Source organism: Sparus aurata, chromosome 19 (genome assembly GCF_900880675.1).
Source record: "Sparus aurata chromosome 19, fSpaAur1.1, whole genome shotgun sequence".
Lineage (NCBI taxonomy): Eukaryota > Metazoa > Chordata > Actinopteri > Spariformes > Sparidae > Sparus > Sparus aurata.
The window spans coordinates 12,571,347-12,592,371 of record NC_044205.1 but is presented as its reverse complement, the minus strand read 5'-3'; the positions used below and the strand labels follow the sequence as shown (position 1 = coordinate 12,592,371).

Sequence of the window (21,025 nt, the reverse complement as noted above, 5' to 3'; positions counted from 1 at the left end):
CTGTCCCTCTCATCATGAATACGTACTTGTATATCTAGATGAATTAAAATAAAAACCTTTTTCTGTCTGTGTCAGGGGAGAACGGACTGGCGCCGGTTCAGATGACCATGGCATTGGAAAACCAGCAGCCTGAAGTTACCAAGGCCCAGGAACAACGGGAGATCTGAGGACAGTCACCATCACGAGTCCAGAGCACAGTTTTGAACTCCATTTTGAATTCAGGATGCAACGTCTCCTTTATTTAGAGGATTCAAAGAAATCAGTTTCTCCTTCTACATTGAGGCAAGGTTGAATGGCTTGAAATTAACAGCACGGCAAAACTTGATATTTGTATCGTTTGTAAAAATCTCAAGCACATTGCTCTTGTCAAAGAGTAATTAGAGGTTTTTTTAACAGACTGAACAGGAACAGCACCAACAGAGGTGGGCTGGTTAAAGCTGAGCTGCAGAGAGCACTAACACAGTGTACAGAGGATAAACTAATTGCTGTTTCTTTTCTTTATGTATGGAACAACTGAGTGTGGCCTATAATTAGCTCAGTATTGTGTCACTGTGGAGTTCACACAACAAACAGTCCATTAGGGACACCCCTCTGCATGCAGCAGATAAATCCCAGAGCAAGGCAACATGAGTGGAGAACGCACAGAGATGAAAACATTACAGTCCACTGCCTTACACCAGGAATATGGGAATGAAAAATTTAATTTATCAGGAGATCAAATTCATTGCTTCACACTCAGATAGCCAGAAGCCTTCAAACAGTGGCAAAAACAGGACAGTTGCAGTTAATGGAAGCACTTCACAGGAATGCCAGGCAAACAAAAAACAAAAAGGTAACAAGACAGGATGGTAAACCGTAGCTCTTAAAATAATAAAAATTCAACATAGCATGCATATAGGACAATAAATTAAAAGTTAATAACTGCTGAATGTGACAACGACTACAGTATATTAGACAGGTTGAAGTGCTGTTTTCAGATCAGTTTGGGGAATCTTCTCAAATAGCTGTCCCATTTTCCACCCACAGTATCAAAAGGTATTGTTTTGGCTGGCTTTCACACAAGAGTGGAAGGGTGTGTGTGTGTGTGTGTGTGTGTGTGTGTGTGCTACGAGGCAGAGATGGCCGCGCTGAGTTTGGCCTGCTGTTCTCCAGGAAGTGATGTCATAGCTGCTTGGAAGTCTGCAGAGTGGTGCTGGGCAAACTGTTTGATTAGCATGGCAGAAGTGGTCTGGGTCTCTGTGAAGAGAAGACAAAAGACGAGTGGAAGGATGACAGAAAAAATAGATGACCAACAGAAGAGCAGTGTGCAGGGACAGACTGGGGAGGCTGAATGAGCGTAAACATTCAAAGCTTTTTTTTTTTTTTCCCTTCAATAAAAACAAAGCTTAAAACTAATGTGTTTCACTGTATTCAACCGAGTTAACAGAGAGTACACAGGCCACTGAAAATGAGACCTGTCACCAAACAAATCCTCACCTTCATCAACGTCTTTGTTGCCAAGGACATGGCTAGAAGCAGCGACAATGGGCTTCATTTGCTTCACAACCTGAAAGGAAGGAAAAATATTTTAAAAACCATAGTAACAACGCTCAGTATTAAAATGTCAGGATTGCAATGGAAGCATGTGATATTTGTTAAAAAGTTTGTTAGCTTTGTGCATTCAGTTTACATCTATATGTCTTGTTAAATTGCTGAAATATATCTAAATTCTTTAGGATTGATTGCCCTAGAGAATGAAAATGTGCTGTATGCATATATAATGTGTTGTAGTAATACTGTATAAAGCATGGCAACATGGAATAAAATGAATGACTGAACTGATTGGCCTGATAGTGGTTCATCTGCACAGAGCATACTATACGTCGGGATCATTCTAAACATTTGAACAGCTGTTCCAACATCAATCATGTGGAAATATCCTTCACCTTCTGCTTGTGTTTGTAGAGCATTTCAGTGTCATGAGATATTTGCTCTTTCAGGCATGAGAACATATAAAGAGAAGCTGTAAACAGGTTACATAATGTCACCATGAGTTAGCCTGAATATCTGGGATTATCATCACATTTAAACAAAACTGCACAGACAGTTTGCTACAATGGCAATTTAATAAGGGCCACTGTAGGTAAACAAATTTAAAATAAAAATTTCGGAGAAATGTTGGTTGTTTTTTTGCACAAATGTACAACATTTTACTATAATCTGAATAGTAGAGATTTTTTTGGTGCATTTATCACTTTGACATAAGATATTATCCAATGTTTCCCCTCATAGATTTACTACTTAAATCCCGGTTATTCTGAGTTTATCTTTAAATATTACCCTCCTTGCCCGGCTCTGTGATTATCATTTTATTTTAAACCTAATACATGTAAAAGTTTTCTTGAAAGCAGGAAAGAGTAACAAATGAACAAACTGAAGTTTTAAAAATTATTACTGCTCATGTTACTGTCTTGGATCCCAGTGGAGACAGAATATTCCTTCTCCACAGATTACAATATCAGATGTAAGTTGTATTTGTACTGTACCAGAGCAGGACTGTTAGTGTAGAGCATAGCCATGCAGCTGAACACCGTCTTGTTCTCCTCCATGTCCTCTTTGAGGGGAAGACGAGCCACCAGAGCAGGAAAAACCTGTGAGAGAGGACACGGTGTGATCTGACTGAACGACCCATCCATCCATCCATCCATCCATGCAAGGTGCCATGCCAGCCTCACATCCCACGACCCCTGACTGAACAACCTAAACACTTAATTTCTGACTTGTGACAATGTGTAGTCAGCAGTATTATAGTCACTTGTATTGAGCTGTAAATATACCTGCTCCAGAGGGACAGCTTCCACATTGCTCAAGATCATCCTGCAGAGGGCAGCACACAGGTTGTCAATCACCCTGAGGTCTGACTCTTTGGTCAGCAGGTTGGAAAACACAGACAGCATCATGGGATAGTCTCTGGAAGACACTTTATTAAGGAACAGCTGTATGTGATGTTTATGGTTGAACTCACACACCCCCGCTCACAGAAACACACAAGTCAGAAGGATACGTCACAACGATGGGTCCAGCTGCCTGGGCCAGACATCCAAGTCCGAACACGCTGTTGTTGCGAACCTCTGCATCGCTGTCCTTCGTTCCAGCTACCAGCACGGGAAGCAAGCGATTGGACAGGCGGCCTGCCAAGCCCCGCCCACCAGACACGCAACCAAGGGCCTGCAGGATTTCCCCAATGGTTCCCACAGAGAAAGAGCGGTCTGCCACTGTGCATGACGATTTCTTTTGAGAGACAGAGAAAATTATTTAGTGAGATACTGACCAAGGCATTACTTTGCAGCACAACGGACTACATAAGAGTGTCTACAGCTATCAGACACATTTAATTCTTTGTATATTTCATATTGCCAGCAAATATAAAAGTAAAAGGACAGTATTACGTGGTTAATTTGAAGAATTGTTATCATAAGAAATATCAGAAATGTGCACTTTAAGACAGAAGAGCTTCACTCATTTTGACAAAAAGAAATAAAAAGATGGGTAAGCTAAATGAGATAACATGTTTGTGGCAATTAAGCAAATTCAGTATTAACCTCTCAATGAACGCCCCTATTTTAAGGTTCTTTTTCCAAAACGACATACCGAAATTAAAAGCATGACAGCTCCCACATAGTTTGAGACTCAGGGATGTGCTTGGTACCATTGGAAAGGTAACACCCAGTAAGTGTGATTCTATGACATACTGACACAGAGTTACAGAGGTTGGAACACAGGTTTTGGTTTCCGTCCAATTCAAATGTCAATAAACTGACTAAGATATAAGGGTTCAGGTATGTCTATGGACACAGCAGACACAATTAGGCCATAGCCACAGGTCTCAGCTTGCTACACTCAAAATTTGAAGTCAAAAGACTAAAAAATTGATTTTTCACAATTTTTTTTCTAAAGGCATGTCTGTGCATTTTGCTTGGGTCCTTTTTTTCCAAGAGCGCCTCCTGAGATTCAAAGGCTTTTAACTTGAGAACCCCTTTACCTAGAAACATAATCTTGGTCTCAAATGAAAGCTAAGACCCTGGGGTTTCTTGCTTGTGCAACACTTGTAGCTAGTTTTTGGTAAAATGACATGGATATTCCCATTCTATGGACTCTTGGCGAACTATGAAAAAGAAATTGTGGCATGACTTTGTAGCTGTGGAAAAAGGGAACACTCCGAAGGTATGTAGGCATTCTTGCTTCTTGTGGTAGAGGGTTTCTTTCTAATGTTGTGTCATGGTGAGTTTAGAAGGCTATTACATGGTCTGGAAATAACTTTTTTCCTTTGTGTTTGGGCTTAAAATAATCCCGACAGTCTCAGCTTTCCAACAGTGAGTATATATTGTTAAGATCTGATGTTTAAAACTATTAGCAAAAAAACTATTCGTTTTTATGAAGGGTGATCGTTTAGTGAAGGGTGTTCCTATGTTGGAACGGTGTTCCTTAAGGGGTTAAATGACTTTTAAGGACTAATATTTATCAAATTGAATTCAATACATTTTCAGACCTTTTAAAAAAGGACCTGCAGACATCTGTTAATATTTGTTGTAGGTCTGTACCATTATGACATGAGATCCTAGATCCAAGTTCTCCAATAATGACTGCAGAAAACTTAATGAAGTTGAGAAGTCAGTCAATAAGCAGGGGTTTGTTTTATATGAGTAAGGACCGTCATGGTACTTTCTGTATTTAAGCCATCAACCACACTCTAAGTCAAAGTTTGGTCTCAGAAAATGACCCTGTGGTTGAAAAGAGTTGCTGCACTTTGTAAGAAATCAACAGCTGCAGTTTAAGAAAGTCTGATATCACTAAGAGACAGAACTGGGAAAATGTGTTTGAATTAACAGACTTTTGTTAAGCTCCTGTGCTGGTCAGTAGGTCCAGACTCACAGCTTTGCTCATGATGAGAGGCAGCAGGTCGTTGAGGAAAGGGGCGAACTGCTCTGCAGGCACAGAAGAGGCCAGCAGGGGAATTCCCTCCCCGGCAAACTCCAGGAGCATGGCATCGTACTCCGCCTGAACCAGAAAACACATCAACAGGAGGCACAGTGAGCAAATTAACAGTGATATGGACACAAACATCGGAAATAATGAATAATGAAGCTATTTCTGATTACATTTAGAAGGACTAAGCCATCTACATGATTTATCCACAATAGCATCAATTCATATTCATCAGTAAATAATAAAAGGATTCTTAAGTATAACTGAGTAACACTCAAGTATTGATCACTTGTATATGTGTGGATGGATTAAAAAAAAAGGTTGTGACAGTGATAGAACCACTAACCTGTTGGTCTTCATCATCAGCTTCATCAACACCACCACCCTGGCAAACGGCCTTAACAGAAAGAAAAGAAAGAATGACAATGGTTGAGGATTACTAGAATAACATCAGTGATCTGAGCTTAGAAAGCCATTTCCATCTCCTCACCTTTTTCTTGAGCACATCACGGATGACATGACTGATCTCCTTGAGCCGCGAAGGGTTCTTGAAAACCTCTTCCTTGCAGGACTTGATGACACTGTTCATGGTTTCGAGGACAGCCATCACAACCTGGCGCTCCTGCTCTGTTCGCACAGTTTCCAAAAAGCAGGGAATGACCACGTCCAGCAACTTCAGCAGAGCTAGGGGAGGCATAAAGTTCAAGTGCAGTGATGTCAGTTTGACACACAAGTAGCTGGCCTCAACAATACTGTTTAAAATGGTATATAATCTTACAGTGTACATCTGCTTAGACATCACTTTCCCCCTTTGATGTTGTTCATTAATAATCCCCACTGCAGCACAGAGCAGCACTACCCATTTCTTTTTTTCCTTTAATAGTGTAGAGTTCTAGAGAAGAAAGGCTTTACCCTGGTGGTTGGACTCAGTGGGATTCTCCGTCCATACTTTGTGCTGAGCTCGACAAAACTGGCCCATAGCTCCGAAAGCTGCCCTGCGGACGTCCTCATGGGGAAACTAAGAAGGGAAGGAAGTGAGGGAGATCCCAACACACACACACACACACACACACAAATGAATGCGGGTCATAAATACAGAGACAAAGCACCTAATATTCAGGAGGTAAACATTTTTTTTTTTAAAAATTCCTAATCTTAACTTAACACCAACAGATCTGGAGATTGTGGACCGAGGACCCAGGTCATAGGCAAATTGGCGCTTACTTGCTCCCGTGAGCAACTATTGCTATGTGTGAGCTGTTCAAAGACACAATTCGAGAACTCGCTGATGCCACACAGACATCTGCTGGATATATATAACAGGCTGACATCTGGCTGTGTCGAGGGGTCATGCAATGAGCTACAGCCTAGGTGTTCCTCCCTCAACGCAGTCTCATCACGCATTTATTTGAACGGTGCATGCACAATAACACATTCTACTAGAATACATCAGCATAAAAAAGGTTTTTCTCTATTTGTAACCTTGCCTTTTTTTCTCTCAACCACAATACAAGCAGGAAACTCATTTTAATTTCGAAATGTGTCTATTTCCCACTCTTGCACCCATTTTCCTTTATTTTTCTTTTTTTGCTGAAAACCAGAGCACAAAATTCTTAGACCAGACAGTCTTGTCGAGGACTCCCTCCCGTGAACTACCTTGAAATGTGTAATCCACTGTCGCTAATCTTTATGGTAGTGAACAAACGACAACAAGTTCAAATAGCCGATTACTGGACAGAAAATTGTGTAGCAATACTGCGGCGACCTGAAGACTCTGAAAGTCATGTAGTGCTACCAAGGCCTCTCACCTGACTCTTAAAGAACAAAAAAGATCTGCCCTTTGGAAAAGGTTAGGGTAAATAATCGAGAGGATGGTTAATAAATTGATGTCTGTTTGCTACACTTTTTACTTCAATCAGTTTCTTATAAATTCTGAGCAGCACTTGCCTACAACATGGTGAGTTTTAAACCCAGGATCATCTTGTTGTAAGGTGAAAATGCTGACCAAAGGACCAGCTTGCTGCAACCACATCACAAGCAAAGCTTCACTGAATTAACTTGTCAATACAATTTGACTAGACTGAGAAAAGAAAAATTGGTACTGACAAAAGCTATATTAACACTGAAGTTAAATGAAAAAAATATTATCACTCAGCCAAAGAGCACTGTCCTTTCTGCTACTGCCATAAAAAAGTTGTGTTATGGGTAGGTTTTTTTTTTTTATTGTTTATTAGCCACAATTCCTGCAGGTCTTTAACGTTTGATATTGATGTTAAAAAAAACAAATCTTATCACTTCTGGTATGGCCAAATCATGAAAAATTGAAAAGATTTAAATTTAGAAGTCCACAGATAATCAATTTTAAGTAACTCTCCAGGATACCTTTAAAAGCTTACTTTATATAACAATATATGACATGTTGAGTTCAAGACTGGCATCATAGATTTAAATACAGACACTTCCATTTTACAAACAGACATAAAACTACTGAGACATAATTTACGCAGAAATACAGACCACGGGGTGCTCTTCGCAGTACATTAGACAGGATAGCCGAGCAGTTACCCAGAGTGACTTACATCTCTCATCTCGTAAACCTGCTGGAAGCTCGACTCCAGGAAGGGCTGGAAGGCAGCGCTGTCAGGGGAAAGCACAGGAGTTAAAATGAGAAAGAAATGCCCGACGGGAAGTTTGTGTAACAGACATCTAACAAAAACTTAAGACTGAAAATAAATATACAACATGACTACATACAACCTTGAATTTGGGAAACAACTGCACACATATTACTATAATAACTGATGGTTATAATAACATTAGAACATACCAGAACTGTCATGTAAATAACTCAGTAAATATGTTACCCTGTGCTGAAGGCAAGCTCTCCCAGTGCATCACAGGCATCCTCCTTCTCATCGATGTAGGCGTTTTCCACACTGAATCTGAGAGATGAGTAGACATGATCTTACATGGAGTGAAAGCAGTCTTTTACATTATATGTTTGTTTTTTAAATTACACACATGCATGTGTTTGCATGTACATGTGTGTGACCCCCTACCCTGCAACATCATGGATATCTGTCTCAGTATCATCTTCTAGAAAATCATCAACATCTTTTTCTCCCTCGTTATTTTCATCATCATCGTCTTCATCCAGAAGGACAAAGGTCTTGTCCTCCTCGAGGTGTGCCTGAAGAGAGGAAGGTGTGAAGTTTTGTTATCATATTATGGACAAACTGTAGGTTTCGCAGTGTTGTCTTTGTGATTTATACCGTAATGCCTTCATTGGACTTGAGTGCGAGGAGCATGACCGTTGTGATAGCAGTGAGGTGAGGTGTCAGGCAGTCAGGGCTCACTGTGGATACAGCAGAGTATAGACTGTACCTGACAGGGGGAAGGGCAGAGAGAGGTGAAGCAAAAGTTGCAGAACACAAAGGATTTTGACTTTCATACCATTATTCCTTCTTTTTTCAAATAATAGAAACTATGTGTACTCGTGTGTGGTCTAGTTAATTGATTGGAGAAGAAAAAAGCATTCACAGGCTAATTTACATACGTGCAGCGTCTCAAGTCAGGGTCATCAATGGTGTCAGTGAGGTTGAGGCCCAGTCGAACACACTCTGCAGCAAGAGGGCTGAAGACATCATTGCCGATGGTACGGGCCAGCACAGAGAGGGTATCTGACAGCAACAGCAAAAGATGATCAATTTCATTCATTCATACTTGAAATTCTTCTCAAGTGAGTTGCAATTTTTCTTACCAGGGTTAAGTAGTAAAAAATTTGTTTTCACCTAAATGTATCTACATCACAACTTCTTCCTTTGTTGGGGGGGGGTTTTACTTACCCAAGGATTGTGTTTGCAGAGACCTCATTTCCTCTGTGGTGGTCGTCAGGAAGCCCTTCAGGCTTTCAATAACTGGAGGGAAGTAGGGCACCAGCAGCTCCTTGGCAGCATTGGCTGATAAGAAATTGATTGAACACATTGAATTTGGAAGAAAATACTGCCAAAGTGAGATAAATCCTGTTAAGCTCAATCTTTAGCTGACATAGTCAGCCACGAAAAATGTCCAGTCATTTTCTTTTGTAGGTCTTTGGAGAAATTTTCAGTAGCTTCTTACCTATGGCACCGATGGCTGACACAGCAAGCTCTTTTATCTTGAGGTTTTCAGTGTTGTTAAGGGCAGACAACATAGTCTCCATCAGGGTGGGCAAGTAGGGCTCAATATCTGCTCCTGTTTAGAGAAATGGAAAGAGGAGCTAAAGCAAACAAAGTGAAGATAAAGTCGACACTGTTTCAAATAATTTGGATGACAAAAGCAATCAGAGATAATAATAAATTACATATGATTTTTATTTTATTTTCGATGTTTAAAACAAATCAGCCCACTTAGCTTACTGGTGTTTTTTTTTTGTTTTTTTATTGATTCGATTGAACATGTAGCTTCAGGAGAGTTAATGAATATATGACTGAATGAGTTTCGTCTTGCAGGTGGCAAGGTATGAAGGTTCTACGGTGTGAGTGATCACATGAACCTCATTTCAGCTTACCTAGGTTCTCCATGAAATTCTCCAGGGCATAAAATGCCTTAGTAACATGGCCAACCTTTGCCTGGTTACAGGAAGAAAGGTAGCCCAGCAGCAAAGGCATCAGGTCTGAACAGTACTTGCTCACTTCGGGCTGGGAAGAAAAGGTGGAAGACAAAGTCAAACACAGTAGAATTACAAATTATTATTTTCTAACCATACTGATGAGTAAGAAGTAACCTGTATCAAAGTGAGTCAATGCCACGAGATGCTGCATTGTAATGTAATTTGTATCCACTGGTACATATACAGTCTCATGTCTGAACTGTCAAAACAGAAAAAAAAAATGAATGTTATGTTACTGTGATGTGAGTGTTGACTCACCTGTAAGTGTTCAGAGAACTGTCCCAAGGCAAAAAGGCCAGCACTGCGAACAACCTGATTAGAGTCGGAAAGACTCTGGCACACAGTCTGCAGCATAGATGACAGCATCCTAACACGCATCGAGACAAAAGGTGAATATTTTCAAATCCTGAAGACTGTTAATAGTCAGCCACCAGAGCAACCATATCAAAGAACATATGTTCTACAAGAAATAAATGATTTCTCGGTCAACTGGACGTACTTGGTGCGTATGTGGTCAGCACATCCTTCAGCCAGCACAGCAAGACACATGAGACCTCCCTTCCTCTGATAGGGGTTTTCACTGGTAAGGCAGGCTTGAGCCAGGGGCATCTAAAACACAAGACACAATGCAATACAGTTGTTAAGAGGCAGGTACCTGAGTCAGGGTTATTCAAATACTCAATGCATTTTAAAGATTCATCAAGACCATAAAAAAATCTAATGAAATGGTCACTGAAACATAATACATCTTTTACTGTTTCTGAGACATCTGGTTGACTCACCAACTGTTGAAATAGTTTCTCTGGGGGCATATGGAGAGCCATGGTGTCAATAATCTGAAAATATGACAAAAGAATACATCAAGTTTAATCCTCATTGAATCAACTAAAGCTTTTGCAACATTGTTACACAATGGAAGAGTACAATGATTATCAACACAAATAACCACCTGAGCAGCACAGTGTTTGGGATTATCATTGTCCGAGCCATCTCCGCTGTCATCCTCCTCATCCTCTGGGTCGTGCTCACCAGGTGGGGGAGCTGCAACCAGCACAGGGAAAATAGCCTGCAGGATGGGGTTCAGCAGCTTCTGCTTCAGCACCGTCTGCAAAGTATAGAAAAATATTTAGATTTGTTTATTATTTAGTCAAAATGATGCCAATAAGCCAAGCACATTGCCGATTCTGAATGTAATTTGCCAGAAAAGCATAGTCCTCCATCTTTTGTTGGCATTCAACAGAAAGAGGACTTTTTGTACTAGATTTAGGTTAAGAAGGTGTGCTGTTTGTCTTTGCTCCATCTGTACCTCTGAAAGCTATTACATGGTCTATCAAGGATACAATGAACCAATTTGTATTCAGTGTAAAAATGTACAGCGGTAAAGGTATAACTGTGCCATGGTTTGCTACAACTGTCAATGCATAAAACTGCCCACCATCTCCCCTGAGGAATAACACATCCAGAAGGGTGAAGGTGCACCGTGACCACATCTACTGCAGTTGTCCTATTCTTAATCCTTATTACTCATCACAAACTGAATGACAGATAGAGGTCATCTATTTAAAGCAGCTGCTGTGTGACTTTACCTTGCTCTTCAGCTTGATGAGGAAGGCAATACAAGAGAGTGCCTTCACCCGCAGGGAGTCACTCAGTGTGGTGTCACTTCCCACCTGAAACAAACATTGATAGCAAACATTATGTTGTTAGAAACTCAAGTGCACCCAGGTGTTATTGTTCAGTACAGAAGCGAGAATAAAATTCAGGAACAAAAAGTCAGAGATGAAGAGTTCAGATATTCAGCTCCTACCTCCAGGCAGAAGTGGACCATGTCGGTAACATGAGGGACGATGATGGACACCTCGCTCTCCATGAGCTCATTAAACACCTCCATAGCCTCGCTGGCTTGGTCCTGCGTGGACACAGGGAATGCCAATAATTTAACAGACATATTCCCCCTAAATACACTTCACTGACAGTACACACACCAATGTTTTAATATGTAAAATAACTTTCAACATTTTACAATGTACCTGATCTGCCTTAATGAGGTGTTTCAGAGCAACAATCAGGCTCGGGATGATCGAACGCATCAGATTCTGTAGGGAAGCAAAATCAAACCCCAGTCATTTTTTTCTCTGGTCCTAACAGATATCAAAGACAAAGTAACAGTAACATTGCCTCACCATTTCTTCTGTGCCAGTGTATGCAGTGATGGCTGTGAGGGTGAGGATGCAGTAGTACAAGGCTGTTGGGTTGTTGTGGTCCTGAAGCACAGTACTGAACAGCTGTAGCAGCTGGCAGTAGTGAGGCTTGAAAGGCTCCGGATTGGACTCCATCACCTTATTGAGCAGCAGGAGGCCAACCTGTTAGGAAAGAAGAGTGTTGATACTCAAAGGCTGTTGTTGAGCATGTAATACAATAAAGCAGGAGATGGAATTCTCTATAAAACTCTAAACAAACTCTTCACCCATAAGATTAAAAGGCTCATAACTGACTTTACCAACTGCACCTAAAACATATGCATCATTTAGTTTTCACTTGATCATTAAGTTACAAATCTAGCAACTTTGACACAGCTATCTTGTGCCCTGTCTTTAGAGAAATAGTTGTGGTATTCATGCAAGCTTGAATATCTACATCAACCTGTAGCCTGTATTTACTGTAGCTAGTAAATAGATGTTGAGCCATAAACAAAGCTCAATAGTGAAGGAGCAGATAAATTAACTTATCTAGCTTTGTAGTCGCTCAATGAGACCTGTACCTGTCTGTCATGAGGGTTGCTGCTCTTGGTGGACTGGTTGAGTAGCTGCAGCAGGGCAGGCCAGCGGTCTGGTGTCTCATGTTTAACCATCACTGCGCACAGTTGGGAGAGCGAGTGCTGCACTGTGTGCCTGCATACACAGACAAGAGTTTAGGCTCATTCATACATGACATCACACAAGTGTTAAAAGCTTTGTGTGGCCAGACATATTTGAGGTTACATTTCATCTGTGTCATTAGAAATCTTACTCTGATTCCTGCATGAAGGCCTGCAGCACCACTGCCTTGAGGCTGAATGAATGAAGGCAAACATTACATTACAATGTATTTTCAACTGAATTTCAACTATAAGAACCGGGTGTAGTTTTACAATTATTCACTGGAAGCAGGAATGAGCAAACCTCTCTCTGTCATTGGGGCTAATCTTCTTCCAGTGTTTCTTCACTCTCAACCTCAGCATCACAGCAGCTGACTGACGAATCTGAGAGGTGAAATCAGGAAAAGACTTTAGGAGAGCTTACTCCCATCACACACACATAAGTTGATACCATAGAATAAATCCATTCTCTCTCTCTCACTCTCACTCTCTCACTCTCACTCTCACTCTCTCACTCTCACTCTCTCACTCTCTCTCACACACACACACACACAATACCTGAGGGTTTTGGGAGCCACTCATTACAGCACACAGGGCTGGTATAATGGCTGGGTCTTTGAAAGCCTGCTTCAGCTGGGCTGTGGCCTAAAAGGGGACAAAAGAGACCTCACTAAGTTGGCTGGCTGCCACAAATAACTATACATTAATGTAGAAATCACATGACAGCAATACATATCAAAAAGGTGTGGCTATATGTCTCAAGCCTTAATGTTCCTGTTTCAAAGTTAAGTTTTCACCTGTTGTTAAAGCTAATGAGGTTAGAAAACATTGGTGCTAAAACAGCATGACCACCTGTTTGACAGTTAGCTAGCTGTGCGTTAGCAGCAAATTTAGCGTTAGCTGGTTTAGCTAGCATAAAGGAATAACCGTTAGCTGGTTTTCGAACTTGACGTCAGTCAAACAAACTCATGGTAACTTAAACGAAGTCATTTGTGGCGTTACCTGCTGAATAACTGCATTGTCAGGCTGTGTCAACTGCGATAGAATTTGCTCAAGTTCCTCTGTCATCTTGACAGTTCCGTGCTATTCGATTAACTAATCTAACGTTACTGTCTGTTAATATTTCTGATAAATCTGTCTCGATCTGATACAGATATCCTTTCGCTGTGTGGTTGCCAACGTTGTCCCAAGTATGCTACGGCTGTCAAATGTGTAAACAATGCCTCTATGCTGGCTCGCGATCGAGTTTGTCCTGAAAATCCACTTTTTGAAAAGTCGGGGTTGTTTGAAGTTATGAAGCCGAAAAGGAAAGTGTGACAGAGTCGAGCCTCTTGCTCGGTCTGGTCCGTTAGTGCTCCAGCACGCGGGGCAGAACCGGTGCCACGGGCTCCATGTGAGTCGAGTTAAAGGGACCTGCAGCTCCCAGTGTATTCAGTGAGACAGAAACAAACAGCGCCCCCTGTCGGAGGGGAGGGCACGGTGCGACAGGTGTAAATCAATGGAAAATAATCAAGTATATTCAGTGATCATGTGTAACTTTGAGGTACTTCTGCTCTACTTTGGTTTGTCCAATTTAATGCTGCTTAAAACTTACCCCATTACATCTTAGAGGAAAATGTTGGGGGAAATATTCGAGCAATATTGTACGTTTTACTCCATCACATTTATCTTTACATACGAAACATACACTCAGTTGATCTTTGGGCATCACTGGCTTCTACTAATGCAGCTTTGCAATAAATCCCCCCTTTAAAAAAGTTATAATGTTCATGTATTTATTGACACTGTTGGTACAACTGTAAGGACATACTGAACGATTGTGGTTGTGGTGCTGTTATGAAGATTTGTACCCACATTGACACGATATATGAGTTTATATGATCCGAAGAGCTAGAGCAATAAAATTGCCAGATTAATATGGACTGACAAGGCTTATAGGCTGCAGTACAGAAATGAACTGCAATTACCAAAGTATTTGCGATTAATATGCTGATTTCTGATGTAGATATAATTTACAACACTGAAAAGGATCATTCTAATTAAGCATATAAGTACTTTTTAGACTTAAATGCATTCTGCAGACTATACTTTTAATCTACAACTTTTACTCGTAATCAAGTATATATCTGTTAATACTTTTACTAAAATAAAGGACCTGAGCAGTACTTCTTCCACCACTCACTGAAAAAAATGACCAATTAAAATACAGAAAGGGATTATATTAAAGTGTCTTATCGTTGTAGGCAACAGTCACCTGGGAAAAGGGACTCTGCAGAGAGCGCACTGGAAAAGGTATGTGCATTGCATTAGAGTTAGTTTCCTAACTTCAGACAATAAAAGAGAGACTGATGGCCCTCAAAGTCACGCCCAAAACACCCATCACTGGAAAAACAACCTTAGAAACTAAGCTCCATTGCGTACGAAGAGAATAATGAAGAAGTCATAATGTAACTTGTAACACAAGGTCTATTCCAATATTAATCTTTTAGATAATAATGCCTCACAATTTACTGTTATAAATGTATTATAGGAGGCTAAGGAAGAAAATATCCCAATGTTGAAGTAGTGTTGTACTTGATCTAATATGCCATTCTTCCTCAGTACCTTCCAAATACACTTTCAAAATATAGTAGCCCTAGTCTTCTGTATTCCTCTTAGCACATGCCAATGCTAATGCACGGCACACCTGTTCACCCACCCCCTACACACACCTACACCCCATACTATATGTCTTGGCTCATAAAGATCAGACAAACACACCCTGTCCAGGCAGAGATCAGTAGAAATGCTAATGTGCCCATTTGGTTCACTGTTCTCACATCATTTCATCGCTAACTGATTCATTACCACGTCAACAGAGGGGGAACACAAACAATCACTCAGATGGTAACGCTCGGGCTAATCTGATTCATCTTTGTGAAAAGGATTGCAAATGGAGGTACAGTTTGCGTCAACATGTCTCAGCCCACTGTGCAGGACAGAGAGATGTTGGGATCTGAAGCTGTATTCTCCCTTTGAACACTGTGCAGAAATACAATGTTATACATCATGTTTGAGATACAAAATTTGACAAAAAAAAACACAGACAACACTTTCCAACAAATAATGTTCTGCAGAATTCTTCTTAGTTAGTGACTGCACCGGATTTATATGTGGACCTCTCAATCATCAACAATAACGCTGACTAAGAAGTAGTGATTCATAAACTATTCATGCTTCAGACCCAGATACTATATTTAGTGTATTGATCTGGGACCGAAGCTCATGAAAACATAATTAAGCATGGAAATGGGGGACTCAATTGCTCAACTGACTCAACTCCAAAAGCACTGGAGCGTATGTGCTGACAAAGCTGACATGTACAGGTTGTTTACAACTTTACTTAATATCGGTATTTGGATAATCCCTTTTTGCGGGTGCATTATGTTCAATTTGCGGATGGGGATATAACTGAGGAGGTGTGGGGGTAGATGAGAAATGTACACAAAAGCCCTTCTCATGCAATTAGAATGTTAGGTCAAACTGTATTATCAGTGAGTCACTGACCTTACCTTATTGAGGGTATTAAGGTGGCTCTGATAGTTGAAGGTGTCCTTTAACAAACACAACCAGAAAACACCACCACTTGTGACAATCTAAGACTGAAAAGCTCTGTTAAGAGATAAATGTCTCATTTGGAAATACATGATATGGGTCACACATTTGAGAGCAATTGGGGTGGGAGGAACCTTGAAATAAGAGGTAAACATTCAAAATTGCAGGCTTGTCATGAAGTTCGAATTCATCTAAGGATTTAGAGATTGTTTATGGATTTTGCATACATGCAACTCCTCTGTATATATAGTATATACTTGGAGTATCTCCGCAATCCACTGGCATTTCATATACACTGCCTAATTTTGAAGTTATAGTTTAGAACTGAACCCAATGTGCTCCACTCATCCTCAGTGCATCCTGCTGGTATTATGAACCATAATTATATGCTGGAATATTACATAGCTTAAAGTAAGCTGAGTGATAATTTAAATAAACAACAATTCATTTAAGGAATATACATAACACAGGCACAACATCAGATGAAATAATCTATGGTCAACCAATGGGATTTAGACACAACAATTCTTCAAGACAAGGCTTCAACATCAGGTAATGAAGCAGAGTCCCTTGTTATGCTATTTAAGAGTGCTTGAATAGTCATATAATTACATTCAATGAAATGCCAACAAAACAAATGACACCCAGTGGGGTTTTTGAGACAAATGTGGGTCTATTTTGGTCATTCATCTTTGACTAATCTCCAGTCCAATAAAACTTAACTCTGTATGAAACTATACTCTGTCTGATCAGTGGCTCTGAGACATCATTGAATAAAAGAAATGATAGATATTCAATGTACTCAGTCATACTTGTGTAAAAGTAAATATATTAGGTATAAATATAACTTTGGTGAACATGAAACACCCACATAAATAGTACTTAAGTAAAAGTCTTAAAGTATTTGTAATGTACTTAATATCAATAGTACAAATACAAGTATATTGTACATATATTTACATGTATGCATATATGTATACCATGGGTCATGTAATTATTTACCTGGATGATGATATGATCCAATATTCTTCATTTTCTGATTGTTGGAAGCAGTGTTTGTTTTTATTTTGTATCTGATTACCAATAAACTTAATAAAATTTAATAAAAATAAATTAATTAATTCTGCAAACAAGCTACTAACTTAAGTTACTGAAAACATGTGGAGGAGTGAAAAGTAGAATATTTGCCTGGAGTGAAGTGGAGGTATAAAGTAGCAGGTAAAAGAAATACTCATGTACACGAACCTTAAAATCTAACTGAAGCGCAGTACTTGAGAATGTTTGTGCATATTATTTGACATCTTACACAGACTGAGTTTGATGAGAATTACGTATGCTAACTCTTCTTTCTTTTTAGGCTCCAAACCTGAGAAATGATTTTTTGAAACAAAAGCATCAACCAAGTTTGACCAATGAAGAGGCAGCCTGCCACCCGGACACCCACCTCCGGCCCTGCCCACGTCTTTATAAACAGCCTGTGAGAAGCTGTGCGCGAGATTTGAACGTTAATTGGCTCCGCTCGTTTTTACCTGGGCAGATCGGGTCACTGCTGTTATTTAGTTTTTCTGGTATGTTGTGCACATTAGCACACAATTCCTAGTCTGCCCTGCTATTTTCAAGACAAATTGCCTCGTAGGGTCGTGCTTCTTGGTTTTAAGCAGTTTCACCACCAATACTAATAGCGTGTTGTAACTTTTTAAACTTTTTTTTTAGCGTTTTCAAATTTTAAAACCTGCCAGAGAAATGGCGGACTGGAAGTCTCAAATAAGCTACAACTACAACCCTTCTTACCATGCCTACGCCTACGGTCTCATGTACCCACCCGCGCCAGAGCAGAATCACGGCAGCTGGGTCGAGGCCGGGGTCACGGATTTGAGTCACAACAGCGCCGGTGTGACACAGGCCTACTACGCCGCCGCCACCACCACCAGGACTCGGGAAGAGTCCCCGCCCGGCAGTCCGGAGCAGCACGCCGTGAACGGCCATTGTCACTACCAGGGCTCAGGGTTGGTTTACCTCGGTGACACCCAGGCAAGCCGAATGCTCCTGACCGGGCCACACCGGGGGGCATACGACGGCAGAGCACACGAGGCCAGGCGGGCCGGGAGCGACTCAACCAGCGACTCGGAGGCGCACATCTCGCCAGGTATGAAGTCCTGACCGAGCTAGCTAAAATTGGCAGGCCACTCGCATGTGTAACATTGAATGGTTTTGAACGTTTAAGACCTTGTTTCAGTGCTTACATCTGCCAGTTGGTTGCTAAAAGCGACGATTTGGTCCTCCAGAGTTGGTCGTAAAGTCCAACTTGGCTCCATCTTTGTTTGCAAAGGTTTCTAAAATATCCCGCCACTGAGAACTTACACCACTTTACTGGACGCTCCTGGGGAAACACGCGAAGTGGCGACATCTCGCGACAGAGTTTGAGAATATCGGAGAAAAGAACAGCATGCAGTATACATGCTCTGTGGCAGGATTCAGAGATCTTTTTGTTGGAGTTTGTCACAGAAATTATAAATATACTATAAAGTTCCTAATCTCTGCTCAAACCCATGAACTCATTCTTTGACAAGTTACTGCTTTGTCCCTGGCAAGATTTGCCCTCACTCTTTGCTGCTCCTTGTAGATTCATGGAGTTCTGGCAGCAGCAGAGAAGGAAGTCTCCCCCAGGCAGACCCAACTACTTGGGTTAAGAAAGAGCTTGACGACGAGGTCAGCAGCAGGAGCCCCGATGCCATGGACGATGTTTCCAGCTCACTCATGGAGGAACCGAGGACCTTTACGATCACAGGGGAACAGAGCACCAACCACACTGCGTCTTTACATGTACCCTTAACTCCCCCAAAGAAGCCAAGCACTACAGCTGTAAATAACCCTAAAGCAAAGGTCCGTGCAGCCTTCTCAGAGGGCCAGATGAATGTTCTCGTTCAGCGCTTCAGTGTACAGAGGTACCTTCCCCCGGCAGAAATGAAGAACCTGGCAGAAATGACGGGACTGACCTACAAACAGGTGAGGGGCTTTATTCTGCTATGTACAGCAAAATTCAAATTGTTGGATACTCTCTGATCAAATGTGTTTCTCTCCTAAGGTTAAGACCTGGTTTCAGAACCGAAGGATGAAGCTAAGGAGGCACCAGAAGGACACCAGCTGGGTCTCTGAGCGCTACACTACCAACAAAAGCAGCCCAGTTCGTGGAACCATCTTCACCAATATTCCCCAACATATCCCATCTGTAAGTAGCTTGCACATTATAGCTTTTTTGTTCAGGGTTGTATACATATGCACTTTTATATTTATACTGATATTTCGAACTGGAACAATTAATTCTTAATTCCCAGAACTCAAAACAATAATGTCAAAAATTGTGAAACGCAGTTTTTAAATGGTATCAAGTATCACTGTCCGGCCTAGGTTTCCTGGTAAGTGATGTCAGAGAAATGGAGGCTTGGACAAAGATCAAAACGTCCATTCTGGAGGCCTAACCATAGTCTGGTTACGGCCTTAAAGGCGAGACGAAACACAAAAATACTGTGAGGCAAGTGCCTAAATGTTTTCAAAATTGGATACTAATTTGATCCGGTTGTCTGACTTTCAGTATGAGGGAGAATCACAGCTCAAGGAGCATTACAACCAGCACATGATGGAGGCAGCCTTCAAGAAGACGGCTCCACAGAACCTGGCCTTCTATCTGGCAGCTATGGGCTCTGCTGCTGGATCTGCTGGCTACTCCTCCTGGTCCTCGGCCCCTCCCCAAACTGCAGTGCCTGCCAGGCCCCAGGCGGCTGGCTGGTCCATGCCCCCCGGCGTCAGCCATTATGAATACAACCCCAGTGCTTTCACCTCAGCCAGTGTTGCCTCTGCAAATAACACCGGGCAAGACACAAGCTTTGAAGGCAAAGACGGGGAGCCTGTGAACAGCCGCAGCTCTGCCATCGTACAAAATGTCAGCCAGTAGCTGATGTTTGAGCTTTTCTGTAAATGTTTCTCTACAGCCATGTTAATATTCTCTTTGAGTTTCCTGACTGTGGCTTGTAATTAACTGGGGTGCTTTTTGTCAGGTCGGGTGTACATATACCTTGTTCATACTTCTGTTCAAAAGCAGTTTACCTTTTTTACCATGAAGTTCTATTTTTATATGCAACTATTTAATGTATGTTGGTGTGTTCCTGCGCTTGATGATACTAGATGTGTCCAAGTTGGATGCATTCTTGCATAGTTTTTTGGAAACCGTTTTACGACAAAGTGCTGATACAGATCATGTGCACACTTCACTGCATTTTTTTTTTCTTCTATAAATACAGGTTTACTATGGCAACTTGAAATATTGTCTTTGTTTGTTTCACTTTTTGTTCTGCTGTGAGCATATTGTAGCATATTGACAACCTACATTTGCATAGATGTTGCTTTTCTCCTGGATTTAAAAATGATCCCCACCCAATCTTTAATTGACACACCATATGAGTTTACAATCCCTTGTCATTGACGTGACAGATAAGTTCCGTTGTGTTAAGTCTGCTCCCCAGTAGTCTAATGTTGCCCTCCTGTTGGATTTGTTTCCTGCAAAGCCACCCAGGGATGCAGGGTAAGGTTGAGAGGGCACACACATCAGTGGGAAACAAACTTTTAAAAAAACACGGGATATGAAACATTAAATAAATGGAGAATAAAACTGTGTAACCTTGTTTGGTCAGTCTCCTGTTCTAATGTATCTAATTTTGTACCTCAAAATTTGATTTTAGTTACTGTATTGATGGGATGAATTTACCATAAATAACCTTGAAGTCCAGCATCACATCCCACTGAATAACACAACACCTGTGGGGACATCACTGAGAGGCTTTTGGCCAAAAGTTATGTGACTAATGTAGTAATATTGAAGTTTTGTGGCCTGCTAGTTTTCAAAAAATATACAGTATTTTTATACTAATTAATGTTGGCAGCGCCTCAAACTACCATATACC

At 41.0% G+C, this 21,025-nt stretch overlaps 2 protein-coding genes across 4 annotated transcripts; one reads left to right on the top strand and one right to left on the bottom strand.

The window, feature by feature from the left end:
- Window positions 1-683: 683 nt before the first annotated feature.
- ipo4 (importin 4) lies at window positions 684-18,447 on the bottom strand. Of its 2 annotated transcripts, none has more exons than XM_030398327.1 (30): window positions 18,311-18,447; window positions 13,032-13,118; window positions 12,778-12,857; window positions 12,626-12,667; window positions 12,378-12,507; window positions 11,800-11,979; window positions 11,647-11,712; window positions 11,424-11,525; window positions 11,203-11,286; window positions 10,566-10,721; window positions 10,399-10,452; window positions 10,116-10,225; window positions 9,875-9,983; window positions 9,515-9,644; window positions 9,085-9,198; window positions 8,811-8,924; window positions 8,522-8,645; window positions 8,238-8,349; window positions 8,025-8,155; window positions 7,830-7,907; window positions 7,545-7,602; window positions 5,878-5,983; window positions 5,456-5,649; window positions 5,312-5,362; window positions 4,912-5,037; window positions 3,044-3,270; window positions 2,817-2,949; window positions 2,526-2,630; window positions 1,477-1,546; window positions 684-1,236 (listed from the first exon to the last, which is right to left on the bottom strand). In XM_030398327.1, exons 1-30 carry the CDS (start codon window positions 18,380-18,382, stop codon window positions 1,106-1,108), a joined length of 3,276 nt encoding a protein of 1,091 aa, XP_030254187.1. In that variant the 5' UTR covers window positions 18,383-18,447; the 3' UTR covers window positions 684-1,105. The 2 variants fall into 2 exon arrangements, with proteins under 2 accessions (XP_030254187.1, XP_030254188.1); XM_030398328.1 differs by lacking the exon at window positions 18,311-18,447 and adding an exon at window positions 13,476-13,870 and having other exon boundaries at window positions 711-1,236.
- Window positions 17,556-20,746, top strand: nanog (nanog homeobox). Of its 2 annotated transcripts, XM_030398331.1 has the most exons (5): window positions 17,577-17,635; window positions 17,781-18,213; window positions 18,691-19,073; window positions 19,153-19,296; window positions 19,660-20,746. In XM_030398331.1, exons 2-5 carry the CDS (start codon window positions 17,811-17,813, stop codon window positions 20,017-20,019), a joined length of 1,290 nt encoding a protein of 429 aa, XP_030254191.1. In that variant the 5' UTR covers window positions 17,577-17,635; window positions 17,781-17,810; the 3' UTR covers window positions 20,020-20,746. The 2 variants fall into 2 exon arrangements, with proteins under 2 accessions (XP_030254190.1, XP_030254191.1); XM_030398330.1 differs by having other exon boundaries at window positions 17,556-18,213.
- The last annotated feature ends 279 nt before the right edge of the window (window positions 20,747-21,025 follow it).

Bases quoted from the DNA above. Each gene is read 5' to 3' on its own strand.
- nanog (XM_030398330.1), top strand. From the start codon at position 17,811: ATGGCGGACTGGAAGTCTCAAATAAGCTACAACTACAACCCTTCTTAC. The intron at 19,074-19,152 runs GTGAGGGGCTTT...TTCTCTCCTAAG, and splicing joins CGGGACTGACCTACAAACAG to GTTAAGACCTGGTTTCAGAA. The intron at 19,297-19,659 runs GTAAGTAGCTTG...TCTGACTTTCAG, and splicing joins TTCCCCAACATATCCCATCT to TATGAGGGAGAATCACAGCT.
- ipo4 (XM_030398327.1), bottom strand. From the start codon at position 18,382: ATGGAGCCAAGTTGGACTTTACGACCAACTCTGGAGGACCAAATCGTC. The intron at 8,156-8,237 runs GTATAAATCACA...TCCTCTCTTCAG, and splicing joins AGTCCAATGAAGGCATTACG to GCACACCTCGAGGAGGACAA. The intron at 5,363-5,455 runs GTGAGGAGATGG...CTTTCTGTTAAG, and splicing joins GTGATGTGCTCAAGAAAAAG to GCCGTTTGCCAGGGTGGTGG.